General features: G+C 30.2%; 1 protein-coding gene and 1 pseudogene across 1 annotated transcript; both read left to right on the top strand.

Moving 5' to 3' along the window:
• The first annotated feature begins 4,852 nt into the window (after window positions 1–4,852).
• Window positions 4,853–6,927, top strand: LOC146910816 (uncharacterized). The gene is made up of 2 exons (XM_085727926.1): window positions 4,853–6,257; window positions 6,661–6,927. Exon 1 carries the CDS (start codon window positions 4,869–4,871, stop codon window positions 6,255–6,257), a length of 1,389 nt encoding a protein of 462 aa, XP_085584052.1. The 5' UTR covers window positions 4,853–4,868; the 3' UTR covers window positions 6,661–6,927.
• Window positions 6,928–7,482: 555 nt separating this feature from the next.
• Window positions 7,483–10,778, top strand: LOC146910815 (uncharacterized; annotated as a pseudogene).
• The last annotated feature ends 8,877 nt before the right edge of the window (window positions 10,779–19,655 follow it).

The raw sequence follows: 19,655 nt of genomic DNA, 5'->3' as shown, positions 1-19,655 counted from the left end.
GTTGCGCAGAGTGTCGACACCACTCAACGCGCCACCTGCAGAAGCATCTACATCTTTGCTAAAAGAAAGTTTGGATGAAAGGAAGGTGAAGACGGTGGGAGTTTTCAATTAAAAATATCTTTTTTAAGAAGCTAAACAGACCACTCCGAGTAGGTTTTCAATTAAAAATATTAATTAACATTGACTAAATTTTTTATAATCAACAAAAGTTTAAATAAAATCCATTAAAAAATGGAATTTAAATACTTTTGCTTACAAACAAAATGGGAGGAAAATATACAACAAGCCAATTGATAGACTTTGATAAAGTTTAAATCCTTTTACAAACTTATTTCAAGCAAGAGCTTGTTGTGAGATATAATTACTAGATGATTCGGATTGATAGACTTTGATATTATATTAAGTTTTATATTGAGGATAATTCATCTCTATAAAATCAACTTATAAGATGATGATTGTTACTCTTTATACATTCATTTCAAAAAAATTTATTCTTTGTGAAACTTAAATTTTTTCTGATTAGTTAATTTTTTTTGTTAAACAAGTAACTTGATGACCAAACTCAAACACCGTAAGTATGAAAAAAAATAGAGAATCCAGATTTCAAACCTCAGTCTCTCACACCAATATCTATGGAGCTTACCAACCGAATTACAATTACATGAAAAAAAATTCCGATATTTTTTTTGAGCAGCCGATAAGTTATTAGTTACCGTTACCACACAACTTATAATTCATAAATATATGTACCATACTACCAGCAAAAAGAAGTGCGAAAATAAATACACAACAAATTCATAGTACATGTAATGAAAAATAACGTACTCCCTCCGGTCACATTTATAAGCAAAACACAACTTTTTAGGTTCATTGAATAACTAATGTATTTGGTCTATAAATATGACTAGATACATTAATTATTTCATGAACCTAAAAAGTTGTTTTTTGCTTATAAATGTGACCGGAGGGAGTAATGATCAGTTGTAGTTTAAATTTATTTGCACGTACTTATTTTTGAGTTGGTATAATAATCGAATGTCTAATGTTGTGGATAAGAGCAGAATGGGTAGCAGCTACTAAGAGAGGATATCAGAGTTTATTGAGTTCAGTAGAAACGAGATTGACCATCAAGCAAATCGGTTGGGTTTTAATTTCCATAAAAACAAAAATACCTCTTTTATTAACCATATTCAATATCTTAGGTATGTACCATTTTTTTTTTTTTTGCTGGCTAATAGTATGTACCAGTATCTGTCTTTATCTCATACCGTTCCTTTTCGTAAGTTTATGTTAAAACCAAACTTAGGTTGCAAAGGGAATCTCAATGGAGATTCATGAAAAGAGGGGAAGTAGGGTTATGAAACCAATCAAAAATTTAGGGAAGTTCTATGATGTCGTCCTAAAAAATGAGGCTAACTAAGAATGAATTTAAATGACACTAACTATCATTTTTGTGACTCATAAAATCACTTTTTTTCTTTCAATTTATTGTACATACTATATTAAATACATAAAAATCATGAATAAATTATAATTATTGATTAAAATTGTCTTTAACATCTTACATACTAGTTAAACAAATATCTAAGTTTTCAAAGAATTTTTTAAAAAAATATTAAAAATATAAAAATAAAAAATTATTTCAAGAGATTATAATATAAGAGCCCGAAAAAAGGTAGTTAGTGTTTGTTTTAATTCATTCTTGGGTTTCTTTAAAAAAATATTCTTAATATTTTAAAGACTCATTAAAATCCGTCTTTTTGAGAGAAAATAGGAAGCTCCCAAAATTTGAACCTTAACATACCCTTTCTAAACACAAACCAACTCCACGAAAATGCTTTAATGTGAGAAATAACACCATTGCAGTCAACTATATATATATATATATATATATATATATATATATATATATATATATATATATATATATATATATAGAGGTTTGCTACAATAGACCCATTCATTTTCATGAAGGTCTATTTTAGCAACCAGCACCTTTTCACTTGGACACAAAGACCCTTGTTTATTATTTTTGGGAAAATTAAAACTGAAGGACAAAAAGGTAATTTTCATTTAACTTTTAATTTTCTGTTTTTTTCTTCCCCGAGAACAGCAAAGGTTGCACCTTATTCTCTTCTCTTTCTTCCTTCTCTTCTCTAACTCTGTTACGTTTGGTTGCCAAACATTACCTTCCTTCCACCGTGTCTTAATTTAACAATTTGCTTTTTCTCTAACTTGTTACGGGTGCTTTTTCTCTAACTTGTTACGGGTGCTTTTGCTTTTGCACACAATAGCATCTTATAATTGTTCTTGCCAATAACTAGTTGCTTTTGCTATGCTTTCATGTTACAGGTGCTTTTTCTTTTGCTTTCTTTAATCTATATTGTGTAATGCTCACAATCAGTAATGGACAAATTTGGTGGAATTTAATTAAGTATTCATTGAAATATCAAGTGGACAGTGTAATAATGAATACAATTGGTTCAAATGGAAATGAAAAATGGGAATAAAACCCCTTACTGCAAAAGAAAACTAGATAAGGGAGAGTACATAAATTGAGGGGAGAGAAGCAGAATTCTATTTCATATTTTCACATTTGGGCAGAGTCCAAAATTCACAAACACGTTTATGAGAGGACAACATGCAACTGAGATTAGAGATACAAATGGATGGTAAATCCTAAATCGAAATTCCAAATCAAACTAAAAAAACATGACTAAATTTTGTGCTTTTGGGATTTAGGGTTTCAGCGGTTTCTCTGCAAAACAAAAATCGAAAAACATGATTCAAGGGAAGAGGACGAAAATTCGCAAGGTTTAAGAGAAGAGATTGCTGGTGAAAAGATGGAGATTCAACGAGAGAAAGGTTGGGATGGAAACCAAAAACTCAGAGAAGAGGGAGATACGCGGACTGATGGTGGAGAAGGAAAATTAGAAAACAAAAAAAATAGCTAATTACCTTTTTGCCCTTCATCTTTAATTTTCCCAAAAAACAAAAACAAGGGTCTTTGGGTCCAAGTGAAAAGGTGCTGATTGCTAAAATAGACCTTCATGAAAATGAGTGGGTCTATTGTAGCAAACCTCATATACACACACACACACACACACACACACACACACACACACACACACACACACACCATCATCTTATCTTATTTATAAAAGGTCTTAAGTTGTCTTAAACAACTTTTTGGAGCCAAAAATTGAGGTTAATTATGTCATTTTAATATTGAAATCTCATTATTATTGTTATTTAATTATTTAATATTTAATATATATTTAAGTAATTGAATTGAACAAACTTTTGCTAAATTTAATATTGACATCTCATTATTATTATCATTTATTTAATATATATTTAAGCAATTGAACAAACTTTTGCTAAATTTGTGCAATAAACTACTAAATACGTTTTTTTTTCTTCCATAATCTTAGTTTGTTTTTTTTTTCATAATCTTATTTTGTTTTTTGTTTGATGGACATCATAGTTTGTTTTCTATTTTCTCTATTTTTTTGGTAGTGCTATTTTCTCTATTTATTTGGCAATATAAACACCGACCCCCATATGTTTTTTTGTTTTTGTTAACTATGTTTTTCTAAACAAACTTTTGCTAAAAAAGATTTAAGCAATTGAACAAACTTTTGCTAAATTTGTGCCATAAACTACTAAATACGTTTTTTTTTCTTCCATAATCTTAGTTTGTTTTTTTTTCTTTTTTTTTCTTTCATAATTTTATTTTGTTTTACTTTCACATTACTATTTAATAATATATATTTAAGCAATTGAACAAACATTTGTTAAATTTGTGCCATAAACTACTAAATACGTTTTTTTTTCTTCCATAATCTTAGTTTGTTTTTTTTTGGTTTTTTTTCTTTCGTAATCTTATTTTGTTTTTGTTTGATGGACATCATAGTTTGTTTTCTATTTTCTCTATTTTTTTGGTAGTGCTATTTTCTCTATCTATTTGGCAATATAAACACCGATCCCCATATGTTTTTTTTGTTTTTGTTAACTATGTTTTTCTAAACAAACTTTTGCTAAAAAAAATTTAAGCAATTGAACAAATTTTTGCTAAATTTGTGCCATAAACTACTAAATACGTTTTTTTTCCTTCCATACTCTTAGTTTGTTTTTTTTTTCTTTCATAATTTTATTTTGTTTTTCTTTCACATTACTATTTAATAATATATATTTAAGCAATTGAACAAACTTTTGTTTAATTTGTGCCATAAACTACTAAATACGTTTTTTCTTCCATAATCTTAGTTTGTTTTTTTTTGTTTTTTTTTTCTTTCATAATCTTATTTGTTTTTTGTTTGATGACAAAGAGCAGATTGATGTAATTAAAGAAGCAGCTCAGTGGGGCACAAGTAGTTTTCTAAGGATCTTATTTACAACTTTATTGCTGTCAAATGAAATTCCAAGTCCAGATTATGTTTGGATAAATACCTGAAAGTATTTAAGTGATGACATTTTATATAGGCAACGAAGACACCTGAAAATTCCAGGTATATTCAATTCTCATTATTTCTTTTGCTTCATTGTTTATAATATTGAATTTTACTATTATCATATTTAACTTATGTTTTTACTCTATATAACAGATTTGGTTTTGACTGAAGATGAATTGAAAAATTTAACTTTGGTGGAGATAGAAAAATTGTTGCGGAGAAGGAACAAAAGTCTAATTTTTTTTGAAACCATGCCTCAAGTGAACATGCCTTTGAATCCTGAATCTTACAATCAACTTATTTCTAACGAGCTTAACTATAATCATCGTGATCTAATTCTGGAGCACAAAAAATTAACTTCCAGAATGACTGAAGAACAAAGGAGCATATACGACACAATCATGAGTTCTGTGGATGCGAACATCGGTGGTTTTTTTCTTCATTGATGGGTATGGCGGAACCGGTAAAACCTTCATTTGGAGAGCGATATCTGCAGCAATTAGATCCAGAGGAGAAATTGTTTTGACGATAGCATCAAATGGGATAGCAGCATTACTTATTCCAGGTGGCAGGACAGCACATTACTTATTCGAGAATTCGACTTGCCCTATCAAGCCAGAGGATCCTTTAGCGCAACTAATCGTTGAGTCAAAACTTATTATTTGGGATGAAGCTCTGATGCTTCATAGGCATTGCTTTGAAGCAGTTGATAAGACTTTTAGGGATATACTTCGTGACTCTAATCCTGGAAGTGCGGATATTCCTTTTGGAGGAAAAGTGGTTGTCTTGGGTGGTGATTTCAGGAAAATTCTTCCGGTCATTCCAAGAGCACCAAGACATGATGTTGTTGATGCTAGCATTAATTCATCGCGCCTTTGGAAACATTGGCGAGTCCTAAAATTGACCAAAAACATGAGGCTTCAAACTGGTTCTTCATGTTCTGATGTCAATGAACTCAAAGAGTTCGCTGACTGGATTTTAAATGTTGGAGATGGAAATATTAGAGACAACAATGATGGGGAAGCTAAAATTGAAATACCAGATGACATGTTGATCAAGAACTCAGGTGACCTAATTTCTTCAATTGTTAATAGCACATATCCATCACTTTTGGAGAATATGAGTGATATTTCATTTTTTCAAGATAGGGCAATTTTAGCACCTACCAATGATATTGATGATTCACTGAACAATTACATTTTATCAATGATTCCTGGTGAGAAAAAAACATACTTAAGTGCTGATAGTCCGTCTACACAGGATGAAAATATTAATGGTCCTGATCAGATTCTCACTCCAGAATTTTTGAACACCGTCAAATCTTCAGGTTTGCCAAACCATGAGTTAAATCTCCAGGTTGGAGTTCCAATTATGTTATTGAGAAATATTGATCAACCATTAGGATTATGCAATGGTACGCGCCTTATAATTATGCAAATGGGGAATTTCGTACTTGAGGCAAAGATAATATCAGGGAACAATATTGGACAAAAGGTATATATCCCAAGATTGACTTTGTCTCCATCTCCATCTGATACAAAACTTCCTTTCACGTTTCAACGTAAACAGTTTCCTATTATGGTCTCATTTGCGATGACTATCAATAAGAGCCAAGGACAATCTCTTAAAAATGTTGGAATATATCTTCCAAAACCCATATTTTCACACGGACAGTTATATGTTGCTCTTTCACGCGTTACTTCACGTGCTGGGTTGATGATGCTGATTTGCGATGAAGAAGGACGTGTGTCCAACAAAACTAATAATGTTGTCTACAAAGAAGTCTTTCAGAATTTAAGATAGGTAATTTACACATATACATATTCGTATATATTTTTTATTTGTTTATTGTTGCGTGCATCTAGCTATGTTTTTCAAAACACTTTTATTTAAAATAATGCCTTTCTTCCGAACTATATATATATATATATATATATATATATATGTGTGTGTGTGTGTGTGTGTGTGTGTGTGTGTGTGTGTGTGTGTGTGGGCGCACACGCGTGTGTAAAAAATAATATTTAGAATTTTGTTGTTGACAAAAAAGTCAAAACTTATCAACTAAATTTGTTTCACAAATTAACATTATGTTATGCATTTTTCTTATACTTTTTTATATGGTTATGTAATTTGTATTTCTCTTTATACCTTATGCCATTTAAAATAATCGTGTATAATCATACAAATTTATTTTATTTCATGCCAGGTTGATCATCATCTTTATGATGAATTTTTGATTTGGAATCAGCAAAAGTCATGGACACAAAACTGAGTTTTACCGATTCAATTGTTGAGAATTGATACGTCTTTATTATCCACAAATTTGTATATTATTACTCAAGACAAACTTATATTAGTAGTTGCATTTGGTTATTTTTATTTGTCTATCCAATGTGATAATGAGAATTCTAAATTACTTCAGGTTTTTATTGGTTTTATTTTGGACACGTTAATTCATGCTCACTTACAACTATTATTGTTTCATTTACGATTACCTTATTTATCAATTAATGTCATATCTAACCTCCCGTGCATCGCACGGGTCTAAATACTAGTCTTATTTATAAAAGGTCTTAAGTCTCTTAGACAACTTTTTGGAGCCAAAAATGTTGTTGCACTTTTCCTTCCTAATTTTTTGCTGTTTATTTATATTTTTAGAAAATGATCGTGTATCTTATTTATCTTATTTATAAAAGGTCTTAAGTCTTTTGAACAACTTTTTGGAGCCAAAATTTGAGGTTAATATTGTCATTTTAATATTGACATCTCATTATTATTATTATTTAATATATATTTAAGCAATTGAACAAACTTTCGCTAAATTTAATATTGACATCTCATTATTATTATTATTTAATATATATTTAAGCAATTGAACAAACTTTTGCTAAATTTGTGCCATAAACTACTAAATACGTTTTTTTTCTTCCATAATCTTAGTTTGTTTGTTTTTTTTGTTTTTTATTTCTTTCATAATTTTATTTTTTTTTTCTTTCACATAATTATTTAATAATATATATTTAAGCAATTGAACAAACTTTTGTTAAATTTGTGCCATACACCACTAAGTACGTTTTTTTTTTCTTCCATAATCTTAGTTTGTTTTTTTTGTTTTTTTCCTTTCATAATCTTATTTTGTTTTTTGTTTGATGGACATCATAGTTTGTTTTCTATTTTCTCTATTTTTTTTGGTAGTGCTATTTTCTCTATTTATTTGGCAATATAAACACCAATCCCATATGTTTTTTTTGTTTTTGTTAACTATATTCTTTAAATTATAGATCTATTATATTCTTTATACTTTACAGTGCATTTTCCGTTCTCTTATTTTTTTAGCACATGTTTGTATTTTTAAATTATTGAATGGAAAAGATTATTGATGTGTTCTATTTCGATTATACAGTGATATACACAATTGAGTTTCAGAAACGTGGATTGCCTCATGCACACATCTTAATTTTCCTACATCCTCAATTTAAACATCCAAATCCTGATGGCATTGACAAGATAATATCTGCTGAACTACCTGATGAACAAGTTGAACCTGAGCTATTTAAAATTGTTTCCAGTTTTATGATCCATGGTCCTTGCGGAATACAAAACAAGAATTCTCCATGTATTGATGATAATGGGAAGTGCACGAAATTTTTTCCGAATTTTTTTTGCGATAAAACCACAGTCGATGCAGATGGATATCCTGTGTATAGAAGGAGGGATGATGGCAGGGTTATTAAAAAAGGTAATGCTTTCGTTCATAATTGATTCGTTGTCCCATATAATAAACATCTTTTGATGAAATACAATGCTCACATAAATGTTGAGTGGTGTAACCAATCCTGTTCCATAAAATACCTGTTCAAGTATATCAACAAAGGACATGACCGTATAACAGCTTCATTTTATAAAGGATCTCCTGATCAAGAACATAATGGGTTGGTTGACGAAATCAAGTTATATTATGATTGCAAATATTTGTCATCGTGCGAGGCATCATGGATATTATTTGCTTTTTACATTAGTTACAGAGAACCATCAATTGAAAGATTGCCTTTCCATTTGGAAAATGAACATTATGTTACCTTTTATGATCATGAGAGAATTGATAATGTTCTAGATAAAGAAAACTCAAAAAATTCCAAATTTTTGGCATGGATGGATGCCAATAAAAAATATCCTATGGCAAGAGAACTTACATATAATGAATTTCCTTCCAAATTTGTATGGAATGAAAAGAAAAAACATTGGAACCCAAGAAAAAGAGGATTTAAAATAGGAAGAATATATTTTGTTCATCCTGGTAGTGGTCAATTATATTACTTGAGGACTTTGTTGAATTATTGTAAAGGTCCTACTTCTTTTGAAGATATAAAGACCGTTAACAATGTTGTCCTGAAGACATTTAAGGATGCTTGCTATGCAAGGGGCTTATAAATGATGACAAAGATCATGTTGATGTAATTAAAGAAGCAGCTCAGTGGGGCACATGTAGTTGATGTTTGCTAGAGGTATTTAAGTGATGACATTTTATATAGGCAACGAAGGCACCTGAAAATTCCAGGTATATTCAATTCTCATTATTTCTTTTGCTTCATTATTTATAATATTGAATTTTACTATTATCATATTTAACTTATGTTTTCACTCTATATAACATATTTGGTTTTGACTGAAGATGAATTGAAAAATTTAACTTTGGTGGAGATAGAAAAATTGTTGCGGAGAAGGAACAAAAGTCTAAAAAAATTTGAAACCATGCCTCAAGTGAAAATGCCTTTGAATCATGAATCTTACAATCAACTTATTTCTCACAAGCTTAATTATAATCATTGTTATCTAATTCTGGAGCACAAAAAATTAACTTCCACAATGACTGAAGAACAAAGGAGCATATACGACACAATCATGAGTTTTGTGGATGCGAACAGCGGTGGTTTTTTCTTCATTGATGGGTATGGCGGAACCGGTAAAACCTTCATTTGGAAAGTGATATCTGCAGAAATTAGATCGAGAGGAGAAATTGTTTTGACGATAGCATCAAGTGGGATAGCATCATTACTTATTCCAGGTGGCAGGACAACACATTCTAGATTTGGCATACCCATACAAATATTCGAGCATTCAACTTGCCCTATCAAGCCAGAGGATCCTTTAAGGCAACTAATCGTTGAGTCAAAACTTATTATTTGGGATGAAGCTCTGATGCTTCATAGGCATTGCTTTGAAGCAGTTGATAAGACTTTTAGGGATATACTTCGTGTCTCTGATCCTAGAAGTGTGGATATTCCTTTTGGAGGAAAAGTGATCGTTTTGGGTGGTGATTTCAGGCAAATTCTTCCGGTCATTCCAAGAGCACCAAGACATGATGTTGTTGATGCTAGCATTAATTCATTGTGCCTTTGGAAACATTGTCGAGTCTTAAAATTGACCAAAAACATGAGGCTTCAAACTGGATCTTCATGTTCTGATGTCAATGAACTCAAAGAGTTCTCTGACTGGATTTTAAATGTTGGAGATGGAAATATTGGAGACAACAATGATGGGGAAGCTGAAATTGAAATACCAGATGACATGTTGATCAAGAACTCAGGTGACCCAATTTCTTCAATTGTTAATAGCACATATCCATCACTTTTGGAGAATATGAGTGATATTTCATTTTTTCAAGATAGGGCAATTTTAGCACCTACCAATGATATTGTTGATTCACTGAACAATTACATTTTATCGATGATTCCTGGTGAGAAAAGAACATACTTAAGTGCTGATAGTCCCTCTACACAAGATGAAAAAATTAATGGTCCTGATCAGATTCGCACTCCAGAATTTTTGAACACCGTCAAATCTTCATGTTTGCCAAACCATGAGTTAAATCTCAAGGTTGGAGTTCCAATTATGTTATTGAGAAATATTGATCAACCGTTAGGATTATGCAATGGTACGCGCCTTATAATTACGCAAATGGGGAATTTCGTACTTGAGGCAAAGATAATATCATGAAACAGTATTGGACAAAAGGTATATATCCCAAGATTGACTTTGTCTCCATCTCCATCTGATACAAAACTTTCTTTCACGTTTCAACGTAAACAATTTCCTATTATGATCTCATTTGCAATGACTATCAATAAGAGTCAAGGACAATCTCTTAAAAATGTTGGAATATATCTTCCAAAACTCATATTTTCACACAGACAGTTATATGTTGATCTTTCACGCGTTACTTCAGGTGCTGGGCTGAAGATGCTGATTTGCAATGACGAAGGACGTGTCTCCAACAAAACTAATAATGTTGTCTACAAAGAAGTCTTTCAGAATTTAAGATAGGTAATTTACACATATACATATTCGTATATATTTTCTATTTGTTTATTGTTGCGTGCATCTAGCTATGTTTTTCAAAGCACTTTTATTTAATAATGCCTTTCTTTCGAACTATATATATATATATATATATATATATATATATATATATATATATATATATATATATATATATATCTGTGTGTGTGTGGGGGCGCACACGCGTGTGTAAGAAATAATATTTAGAATTTTGTTGTTGACAAAAAAGTCAAAACTTATCAACTAAATTTGTTTCACAAATTAACAATATGTTATGCATTTTTCTTACACTTTTTTATATGGTTATGTAATTTGTATTTCTCTTTATACCTTATGCCATTTAAAATAATCGTGCATAATCATACAAATTTATTTTATTTCATGCTAGGTTGATCATCATCTTTATGATGAATTTTTAATTTGGAATCAGCAAAAGTCATGGACACTAAACTGAGTTTTACCGATTCAATTGTTGAGAATTGATACGACTTTATTATCCACAAATTTGTATATTATTACTCAAGACAAACTTATATTAGTAGTTGCATTTGGTTATTTTTATTTGTCTATCCAATGTGATAACGAGAATTCTAAATTACTTCAAGTTTTTATTGGTTTTATTTTGGACACGTTAATTCATGCTCACTTACAACTATTTTTGTTTCATTTATTATTACTTTATTTATTAATCAATGTCATATCTAACTTCCCGTGCATCGCACGGGTCTAAATACTAGTCTTATTTATAAAAGGTCTTAAGTCTTTTGGGCAACTTTTTGGAGCCAAAAATGTTGTTGCACTTTTCCTTCCTAATTTTTTGCTGTTTATTTATATTTTTAGAAAATGATCGTGTATCTTATTTATAAAGGTACTTAAGTCTCTTACGTAACTTTTGGAGCCAAAAAACGTTTTGCAAATTTCCTTCCTAATTTTTTTTTTTTTGAAAATGATAGCGTATCTTATTTATAAAGGTACTTAAGTCTCTTACGTAACTTTTGGAGCCAAAAAACGTTTTGCAAATTTCCTTCCTAATTTTTTTTTTATTTTTAGAAAATGATAGCGTATCTTATTTATAAAAGTTCTTAAGTCTCTTAGACAACTTTTTGGAACCAAAAAAGTTGTTCCACATCTCCTTCCTAATTATTTTTTGCTGTTTTTCTATTTTTTTTAGGAAATCTTATTTATAAAAGGTCTTAAGTCTCTTAGACAACTTTTTGGAGCCAAAAATGTTGTTGCACTTTTCCTTCCTAATTTTTTGCTGTTTATTTATATTTTTAGAAAATGATCGTGTATCTTATTTATCTTATTTATAAAAGGTCTTAAGTCTTTTGGGCAACTTTTTGGAGCCAAAAATGTTGTTGCACTTTTCCGTCCTAATTTTTTGCTGTTTATTTATATTTTTAGAAAATGATCGTGTATCTTATTTATAAAGGTACTTAAGTCTCTTACGTAACTTTTGGAGCCAAAAAACGTTTTGCAAATTTCCTTCCTAATTTTTTTTTTTTGAAAATGATAGCGTATCTTATTTATAAAGGTACTTAAGTCTCTTACGTAACTTTTGGAGCCAAAAAACGTTTTGCAAATTTCCTTCCTAATTTTTTTTTATTTTTAGAAAATGATAGCGTATCTTATTTATAAAAGTTCTTAAGTCTCTTAGACAACTTTTTGGAACCAAAAAAGTTGTTCCACATCTCCTTCCTAATTATTTTTTGCTGTTTTTCTATTTTTTTTAGGAAATCTTATTTATAAAAGGTCTTAAGTCTCTTAGACAACTTTTTGGAGCCAAAAATGTTGTTGCACTTTTCCTTCCTAATTTTTTGCTGTTTATTTATATTTTTAGAAAATGATCGTGTATCTTATTTATCTTATTTATAAAAGGTCTTAAGTCTTTTGGGCAACTTTTTGGAGCCAAAAATGTTGTTGCACTTTTCCGTCCTAATTTTTTGCTGTTTATTTATATTTTTAGAAAATGATCGTGTATCTTATTTATAAAGGTACTTAAGTCTCTTACGTAACTTTTGGAGCCAAAAAACGTTTTGCAAATTTCCTTCCTAATTTTTTTTTTTTTTGAAAATGATAGCGTATCTTATTTATAAAGGTACTTAAGTCTCTTACGTAACTTTTGGAGCCAAAAAACGTTTTGCAAATTTCCTTCCTAATTTTTTTTTATTTTTAGAAAATGATAGCGTATCTTATTTATAAAAGTTCTTAAGTCTCTTAGACAACTTTTTGGAACCAAAAAAGTTGTTCCACATCTCCTTCCTAATTATTTTTTGCTGTTTTTCTATTTTTTTTAGGAAATCTTATTTATAAAAGGTCTTAAGTCTCTTAGACAACTTTTTGGAGCCAAAAATGTTGTTGCACTTTTCCTTCCTAATTTTTTGCTGTTTATTTATATTTTTAGAAAATGATCGTGTATCTTATTTATAAAGGTACTTAAGTCTCTTACGTAACTTTTGGAGCCAAAAAACGTTTTGCAAATTTCCTTCCTAATTTTTTTTTTTTTGAAAATGATAGCGTATCTTATCTTATTTATAAAGGTACTTAAGTCTCTTACGTAACTTTTGGAGCCAAAAAACGTTTTGCAAATTTCCTTCCTAATTTTTTTTTTTTTTTTAGAAAATGATAGCGTATCTTATTTATAAAAGTTCTTAAGTCTCTTAGACAACTTTTTGGAACCAAAAAAGTTGTTCCACATTTCCTTTTTAATTATTTTTGCTGTTTTTCTATTTTTTTAGGAAATGATCGCGTATCTTATTTATAAAAGTTCTTAAGTCTCTTAGACATGTTTTTGGAGCCGAAAATGTTGTTGAAGTCTAATGTACTTCAGGGGTTTTATTATTTGTCTTTTGGAAGCATTATCAATGATTTTTTCATAACAAGGATTGGACCAAGGGTTAATCTTAATCCCTATCAATGATTTTTCATAACAAGAATATGACCATGAGTCAACCCTAATCCCTTATCTATTTACGTTGGTTTTGGATGTATTTACGAAACACATCCAATAGCTAGCACCAAGATGTTTGATTTTTGTTGATGATGTAGTCTTAATTGGAGAGTCGAGGGATGAATAGAATGAGATGTTGAAGACTTGAAGACAAATCTTAGAAGCGTAAGACTTTCGTTTGAGTAGAAGTAAGACATAGTATATGTAATGTAAATTTAGGAAAAGACGAAGTAGTTCGACATTAGAGATGAAAGTTGGAGATCATATCATACAAGTTACACAGTTTAAATATTCTGGGGTTCATTCTTTCAACAAAAAATATTGGTTTCATAGGACAAAAGGGCGGACAAATAAAAGCATACGGAAATCATTGTATTCAAGTTGGATGATTGAAATGGAGAAGAGTCTCAGGTGTTTTTTGTGATACAAACGTGTCGTTTAAGTTGAAGTGAAAAAAATACCTGACAGTTGTCAGAACAATGATGTTTTATGAAGCAGAGTATTGACAGTTAAGAACCAACATGAGAATAAAGTAAGTGTGCGGAGATGCGAATGTTGTGTTGGATGTGTGGAAAAACTAGATGGGATAAGATTAGAAATTACAACATTATAGGATAATTGGGGTAGCACCTATAATATAAATATTGTGGAAAATAGGTTTAAGTGGTTTGGACATGTAGAGTGAAAATCTGTAGATTCTGTAGTAAGAAGAGTAAATCAAATAGAGGATAGTCATATTACAAGAGGTATACGAAGACCTCGAAGAACTATGAGGAAAGATTTATAGATTAATAAGTTGAATCTAAATATGGTTTGTGATAGAACAATATGACATATTTCAATCCATGTAGTCAACCCCACATAGTGGGATAATGTTTGGTTGTTGTTGTCGTCTTTCGGAAGTATCAATTCATGCTTAACAATAACTATTATTTCATTTCATTGTAAACTACCACATTAATTAGTTAATGACATAATCAACTTCCCGTGCATCGCACGGGTCCAAATACTAGTTGAATATAATTTGATTTCTTAAAAAAACGAAAGCGCCACACCTACACTCCAAATTAAATGTCTAATAACCCTACTTGCCCACTTCCCTCTAGTCATCCTCAAAAATTGGATGAAATGAGCAACAACCTCATTAGAGAACACACCATCAAACCCAACCCAATCACCAATACACATCAATACATTATACGCCTACAAAACAAGTGTAGTTAACCCACTTCGGGGATGCAAAATAGAAAACACAGTTTAATTGATGTTTAACATTGCGTCAAAAAATGTCATGTAATGTAAAATACTCTTTCCGTCCTAAAATGTAAGGAAAAAAAAACTCATTTTCTTTGTCTCAAAATATAAGCAAAAAATACAAACTTTTATCCTATTTAAACTTGTTTTTAAAAAAAAATTATATTTTTCAAGAAAAACTTTTGCTTATTCTCCTGAAATTAAATGCAAATTACATTCAATTTTCCATCTCTTCCATTTTCTCCATAACCAATAGCCAATGAAAATTGTTTTTATATCTTCATATGAAACTTATTCCAAAGAAAACACAAAAAACTATACTCCAAATTATTATGTTTTAGTTTTCTTAAGAAGTGTGCTTGAATTTTTTTTTCTTACAATTTAGGACGGAGGAAATACGGTCGTATGAAATAACTTCACCCAACTTGACAATTTATTTTGAAAATAAGAACACTAATCTATGATGGAATTGAGCACTTCTCCAAATCCAACATAGATTTCTCCAAAATCAACATCCACTGTATCGAAATGACTCATCATAGACAGAGAGTCAGACTCAACTTTCACCTTAAATCCTCCACACTTTTTTAATAGATGAGTAAACCACTAAATTGGTTTATGTCTTTGTAAGTCATTCTCAAATTAGTTCATGACTCTATTAATATTTTAAATTAGTATTCGTCTTTGTCAAAAACTTCTCAATTAAGTCCTTGTCTTTATGTTTTTGTCACATGACGAGAGATCTAATTATTGACAAACTTTTGACAAAAACAAGGATTAGTTTGAAATATTAATAGATTCAGAGACTAATTTGATAATGACTTACAAAGACATGTACCAATTTGATGGTTTCCTCTTTAATAAATGGAGAAGATCCTAACTGGCTTATTTATGTATGTTGAAACTTCAAGTGATCAAGTCATCGTCAATGTTCTTCAACACATGTATTTTGTAAATATAATAAGGTATTGTTTGTGCAAAGCAAAAAACAAAATAAGTGTATTTTTTAAATCTCCACAATCAAATAAAGTTCTTGAAACAAACACAGAAGTACTTATTTACACGTCATATCATTTAATTAAGCAAATTACAATGCAAGTAGTGTCAAAAAAACGTGTTTATCAATTTTTCTTATAAGCATTTTATAAAATGTGGGGCATTTGACGAGACTAAAACATAAACTAGACCAAAGAAAGTCAATTATATGGGCATTAAGTAGACAAATTTGAATTTGAAATTGTTTTGTTAACTCATATTTTTGTATACTCGATTGGTCTAATACCACTTACTCCCCGTTTTGTTTTGTTTGCTAGAGTCAATTGGTAGATGAAGAATTGAAGTTTAGTTTGCCGCATATGGTAATTTTGATTATGTAAGACATGGCAATTGTCTACTTATAAGATCATAGTTAATGACAATAAAAACGAGTGTTAACTGTTTTAACAATTTGTTTGATGTAACTTAAAAAGACGAGTTTGAGACGTAGTTACCCACTAATGATTTTTTTAACCATATTTTATATGTAACAAATTTTTACTTTTATTTATCAAAAAATATTTTACTGTTATTTAATGGTGAATGATATTAGTTGAGGATCCTTTTGGAACAAAAATGAGTTCTTATGTTCAAAACACATTTATTTTTATAGATGAGATGTCATTTGAACTTTTACTATTGTATCGTGTTTAAGGTGTCAAGTTCTTCCTCTTCAAAAAAGGTGTCAAGTTCTTTATTATTATTTTTTTAAAAAAATTTGATATCCAACCCAATGAACAGGGACGACACCATGTGTATTAGTATGTTGGCCGAGGCCCTTGCTTCCTTTTCAAAGGTTTTTTTTTTTTTCATAGTATCGAATGCATTATAAAACAAAATATATCGCATAATGGGAGGATAAAGTTTGACTTTGACACACCCTATAAAACAAACTTAATACTAAGTGTTGTGTGTATACGATAATAATGTCTACACTACTTAAATTTTCTGTATCGATCCCTGCCAATAAACAATTAATTTAGGAATCAATCTCATCATCCATTAGTATGGTGTCGAGTTCCTTTCTAATATTAATGCATATCTCTCCTACCACAAGCAGAGAGCTTATGACAAGAATTTTTTCAAACAAAATATAATAGGAGATTATAAAAATATAGGAGTAGATAAATCTTCATCACGATGAGTTTACAAAAGAATCTTAATGAATGTTGAAAAAATGGATAAAAAAATGCAGCATTTACTGCATTTATAAAGATAATATAGTATAGTACAATCCAAACAGATCATAGCCATAAATATTAATACTCAATTGATGAAAGTTTGAATTGAATTCTCAAACCCCTCTCATTGAAATGCATGCAAAGCATTTAGTTGCATAGCTACAGATTAGCCTCTAAATATGGAGGCAGAAATTAAGAACTCGACAGGGGCCTCTGTTACTTTAGCTTTGATTACTCTTACGGATCAGAGTGCAGCATTCAAACGCCATTAACGGATCAATTTCATGTGCCAAGTTGCCAACCAAACTCACCAGATACGATCATCAATATCAAATGCATCTGCTATGTAGTAATAGTATTATTACTTACTACACCATTCAATTTCAAACCTCTATGGACTATGTACATTTTGTTGTGAGAGGAAACTACTACTCCTACATAATAATAACAATGGACTTTAATTCAAGTTGTAGATTTCAATGACAAATTCTTCAATGCTCACATTAAAACACCATAAGCACCAATATTTATTTATGGATTCCAAGATATTTCCTTTCACGTGATAGTAGATTCTCCACCTTGTAGTAGATATTATTATTAGACTTCAAAATTAATTGCGATTTCAGGTTGCTTCCAAGTTTTTTAGTACATTGAATTAACTACTGTTGTTATGTGCGCTGCGTATTTGGTTTCTGAAGTAAGGTTGGTGACTAAATATTCATTTCTTAAAACGAATAAGTGGAGAGTTTGGGGTTCCAACTCCGACCCTTATATATCACAATGCTTTAACTCGGTTCAAACACATCGCAATGTTTAATCTAAAATCTATTTAATTTAAGTTTACTAAGAACTCGGTTCAACTCGTTAACTCGAGTCATAGTCATCAAGAAAATATACATAAGATTGTAACATAAGTACCTGTCTATCATAACAGATTCAACCAAGAAGTAAATAGACCTAAACATAGTTTTTATAGAACAAAACAACCATCGTAGTAATAATAATAGCATTTTTTTTAATTATATTAGCATCTTTGTGCAACGAGGCAAAGATGTCCTCCACGAATGGCAATGTATACAACATTATAGTAATAGAGACCCGAACCTTCAACTCGTGACTTCTTGGTCCAAGCCACCACCTATCCATTTGAAATGAAATGTCGACTGCGCACTTTTCCAAAATAATTCCATCACAGGTTAGGGTTTTGCTTCCGCAACTCTCTCGGTCACTTAGTGTCGGGAGTGTCGAATTTCATCTACCAGTCATCGCTCCCTACAGAAGCCGAAACACTTGGTTTGTATGAAGCCATCAAGTTTGCCATAGCTCAGAACATGTCATCCGTAATTTTTGAGTCTGACTGCAAAATTATTGTTGACATTGTTAATTCACCCCAAGTACCTAATAATGAGATCAGCGACATTCTAGCTAGATTTAAAGATCTCTTGTTATCTCGTAATAGCTATATTGTTAGTCATGTTAGGAGGCAAGCAAATAAAGTTTCTCATACGTTAACTCGAGCTTTCTTATCTCATCCTAACCCCTTTATTTGTCATGATGTACCCTCTAACTTGTGCTCCTTGATTATCAATGAAATGGCATAAGTTTGTTTTTGTTAAAAAAAAAAATTATAATAATAAAAAAAAGCAATATCATTTTAACATTAGCAGCGAAAAATATCAAACAAAATAAAAGTATGGTACATTTTTTTATTAGCTTTACCCCCTCCTCTGTTGCCATTGTCCTGCTATAAGATTTCTATTCATAAATTAATAAAGGGTCTTATTAACCGGTGCTCCGGGACACTGGTTAAAAAATTAAAAGTAGAAAGAAAATACAAGTTTTGTACAGAAAAGAGCACTTTTTCAACTTTCAAAAAGTATATTACACAATTTTTGAGATAATGTTTCCTTTTATAATTCCTTAACAAGTGCCCCCTGGCACTTGTTAACATTTCCCATTAACAAATTACCTTTTTTTTTACAAATAAATTAACAAATTACTCAATTTATGTATATTTGTATCAAAACTACTTTTTATTTTGTCAATCGGGGATAACTCAGTCCTTGTGAGCTTAACTCAGTTGGTAAAGACAATGCATAATATACGCAAGGTTTAAGGTTCAAATCCCGACCACCACCCAAAAAATAGGGGATAACTCAACTATCAATGTTGATATAGTTAGATTAGATCTTTCACATGTGGATGAATTTGAAACTTCAGAGCTGTGTGTGAGTTTTAGATGATGCTAGTCTTAGTTTACTACTTTTATTTCTATAATGAATTGTTTTATAATTTTATTTTTAATAAAGATGTACGGTACACATATTTATAAACATCTTATTTTTTTTATCAAGATTTATAAACATTTTATAAACATAAATAATCATAATTGTATATAAGGATATTGTTAGAAAATAAAGTTTAATTAATTATATTTTGAAT

This window comes from Medicago sativa, chromosome 7, assembly GCF_051527215.1.
Source record: "Medicago sativa cultivar Bolivia chromosome 7, Bolivia_mono, whole genome shotgun sequence".
NCBI lineage: Eukaryota > Viridiplantae > Streptophyta > Magnoliopsida > Fabales > Fabaceae > Medicago > Medicago sativa.
This window is presented reverse-complemented; position numbering and strand designations above follow the sequence as displayed.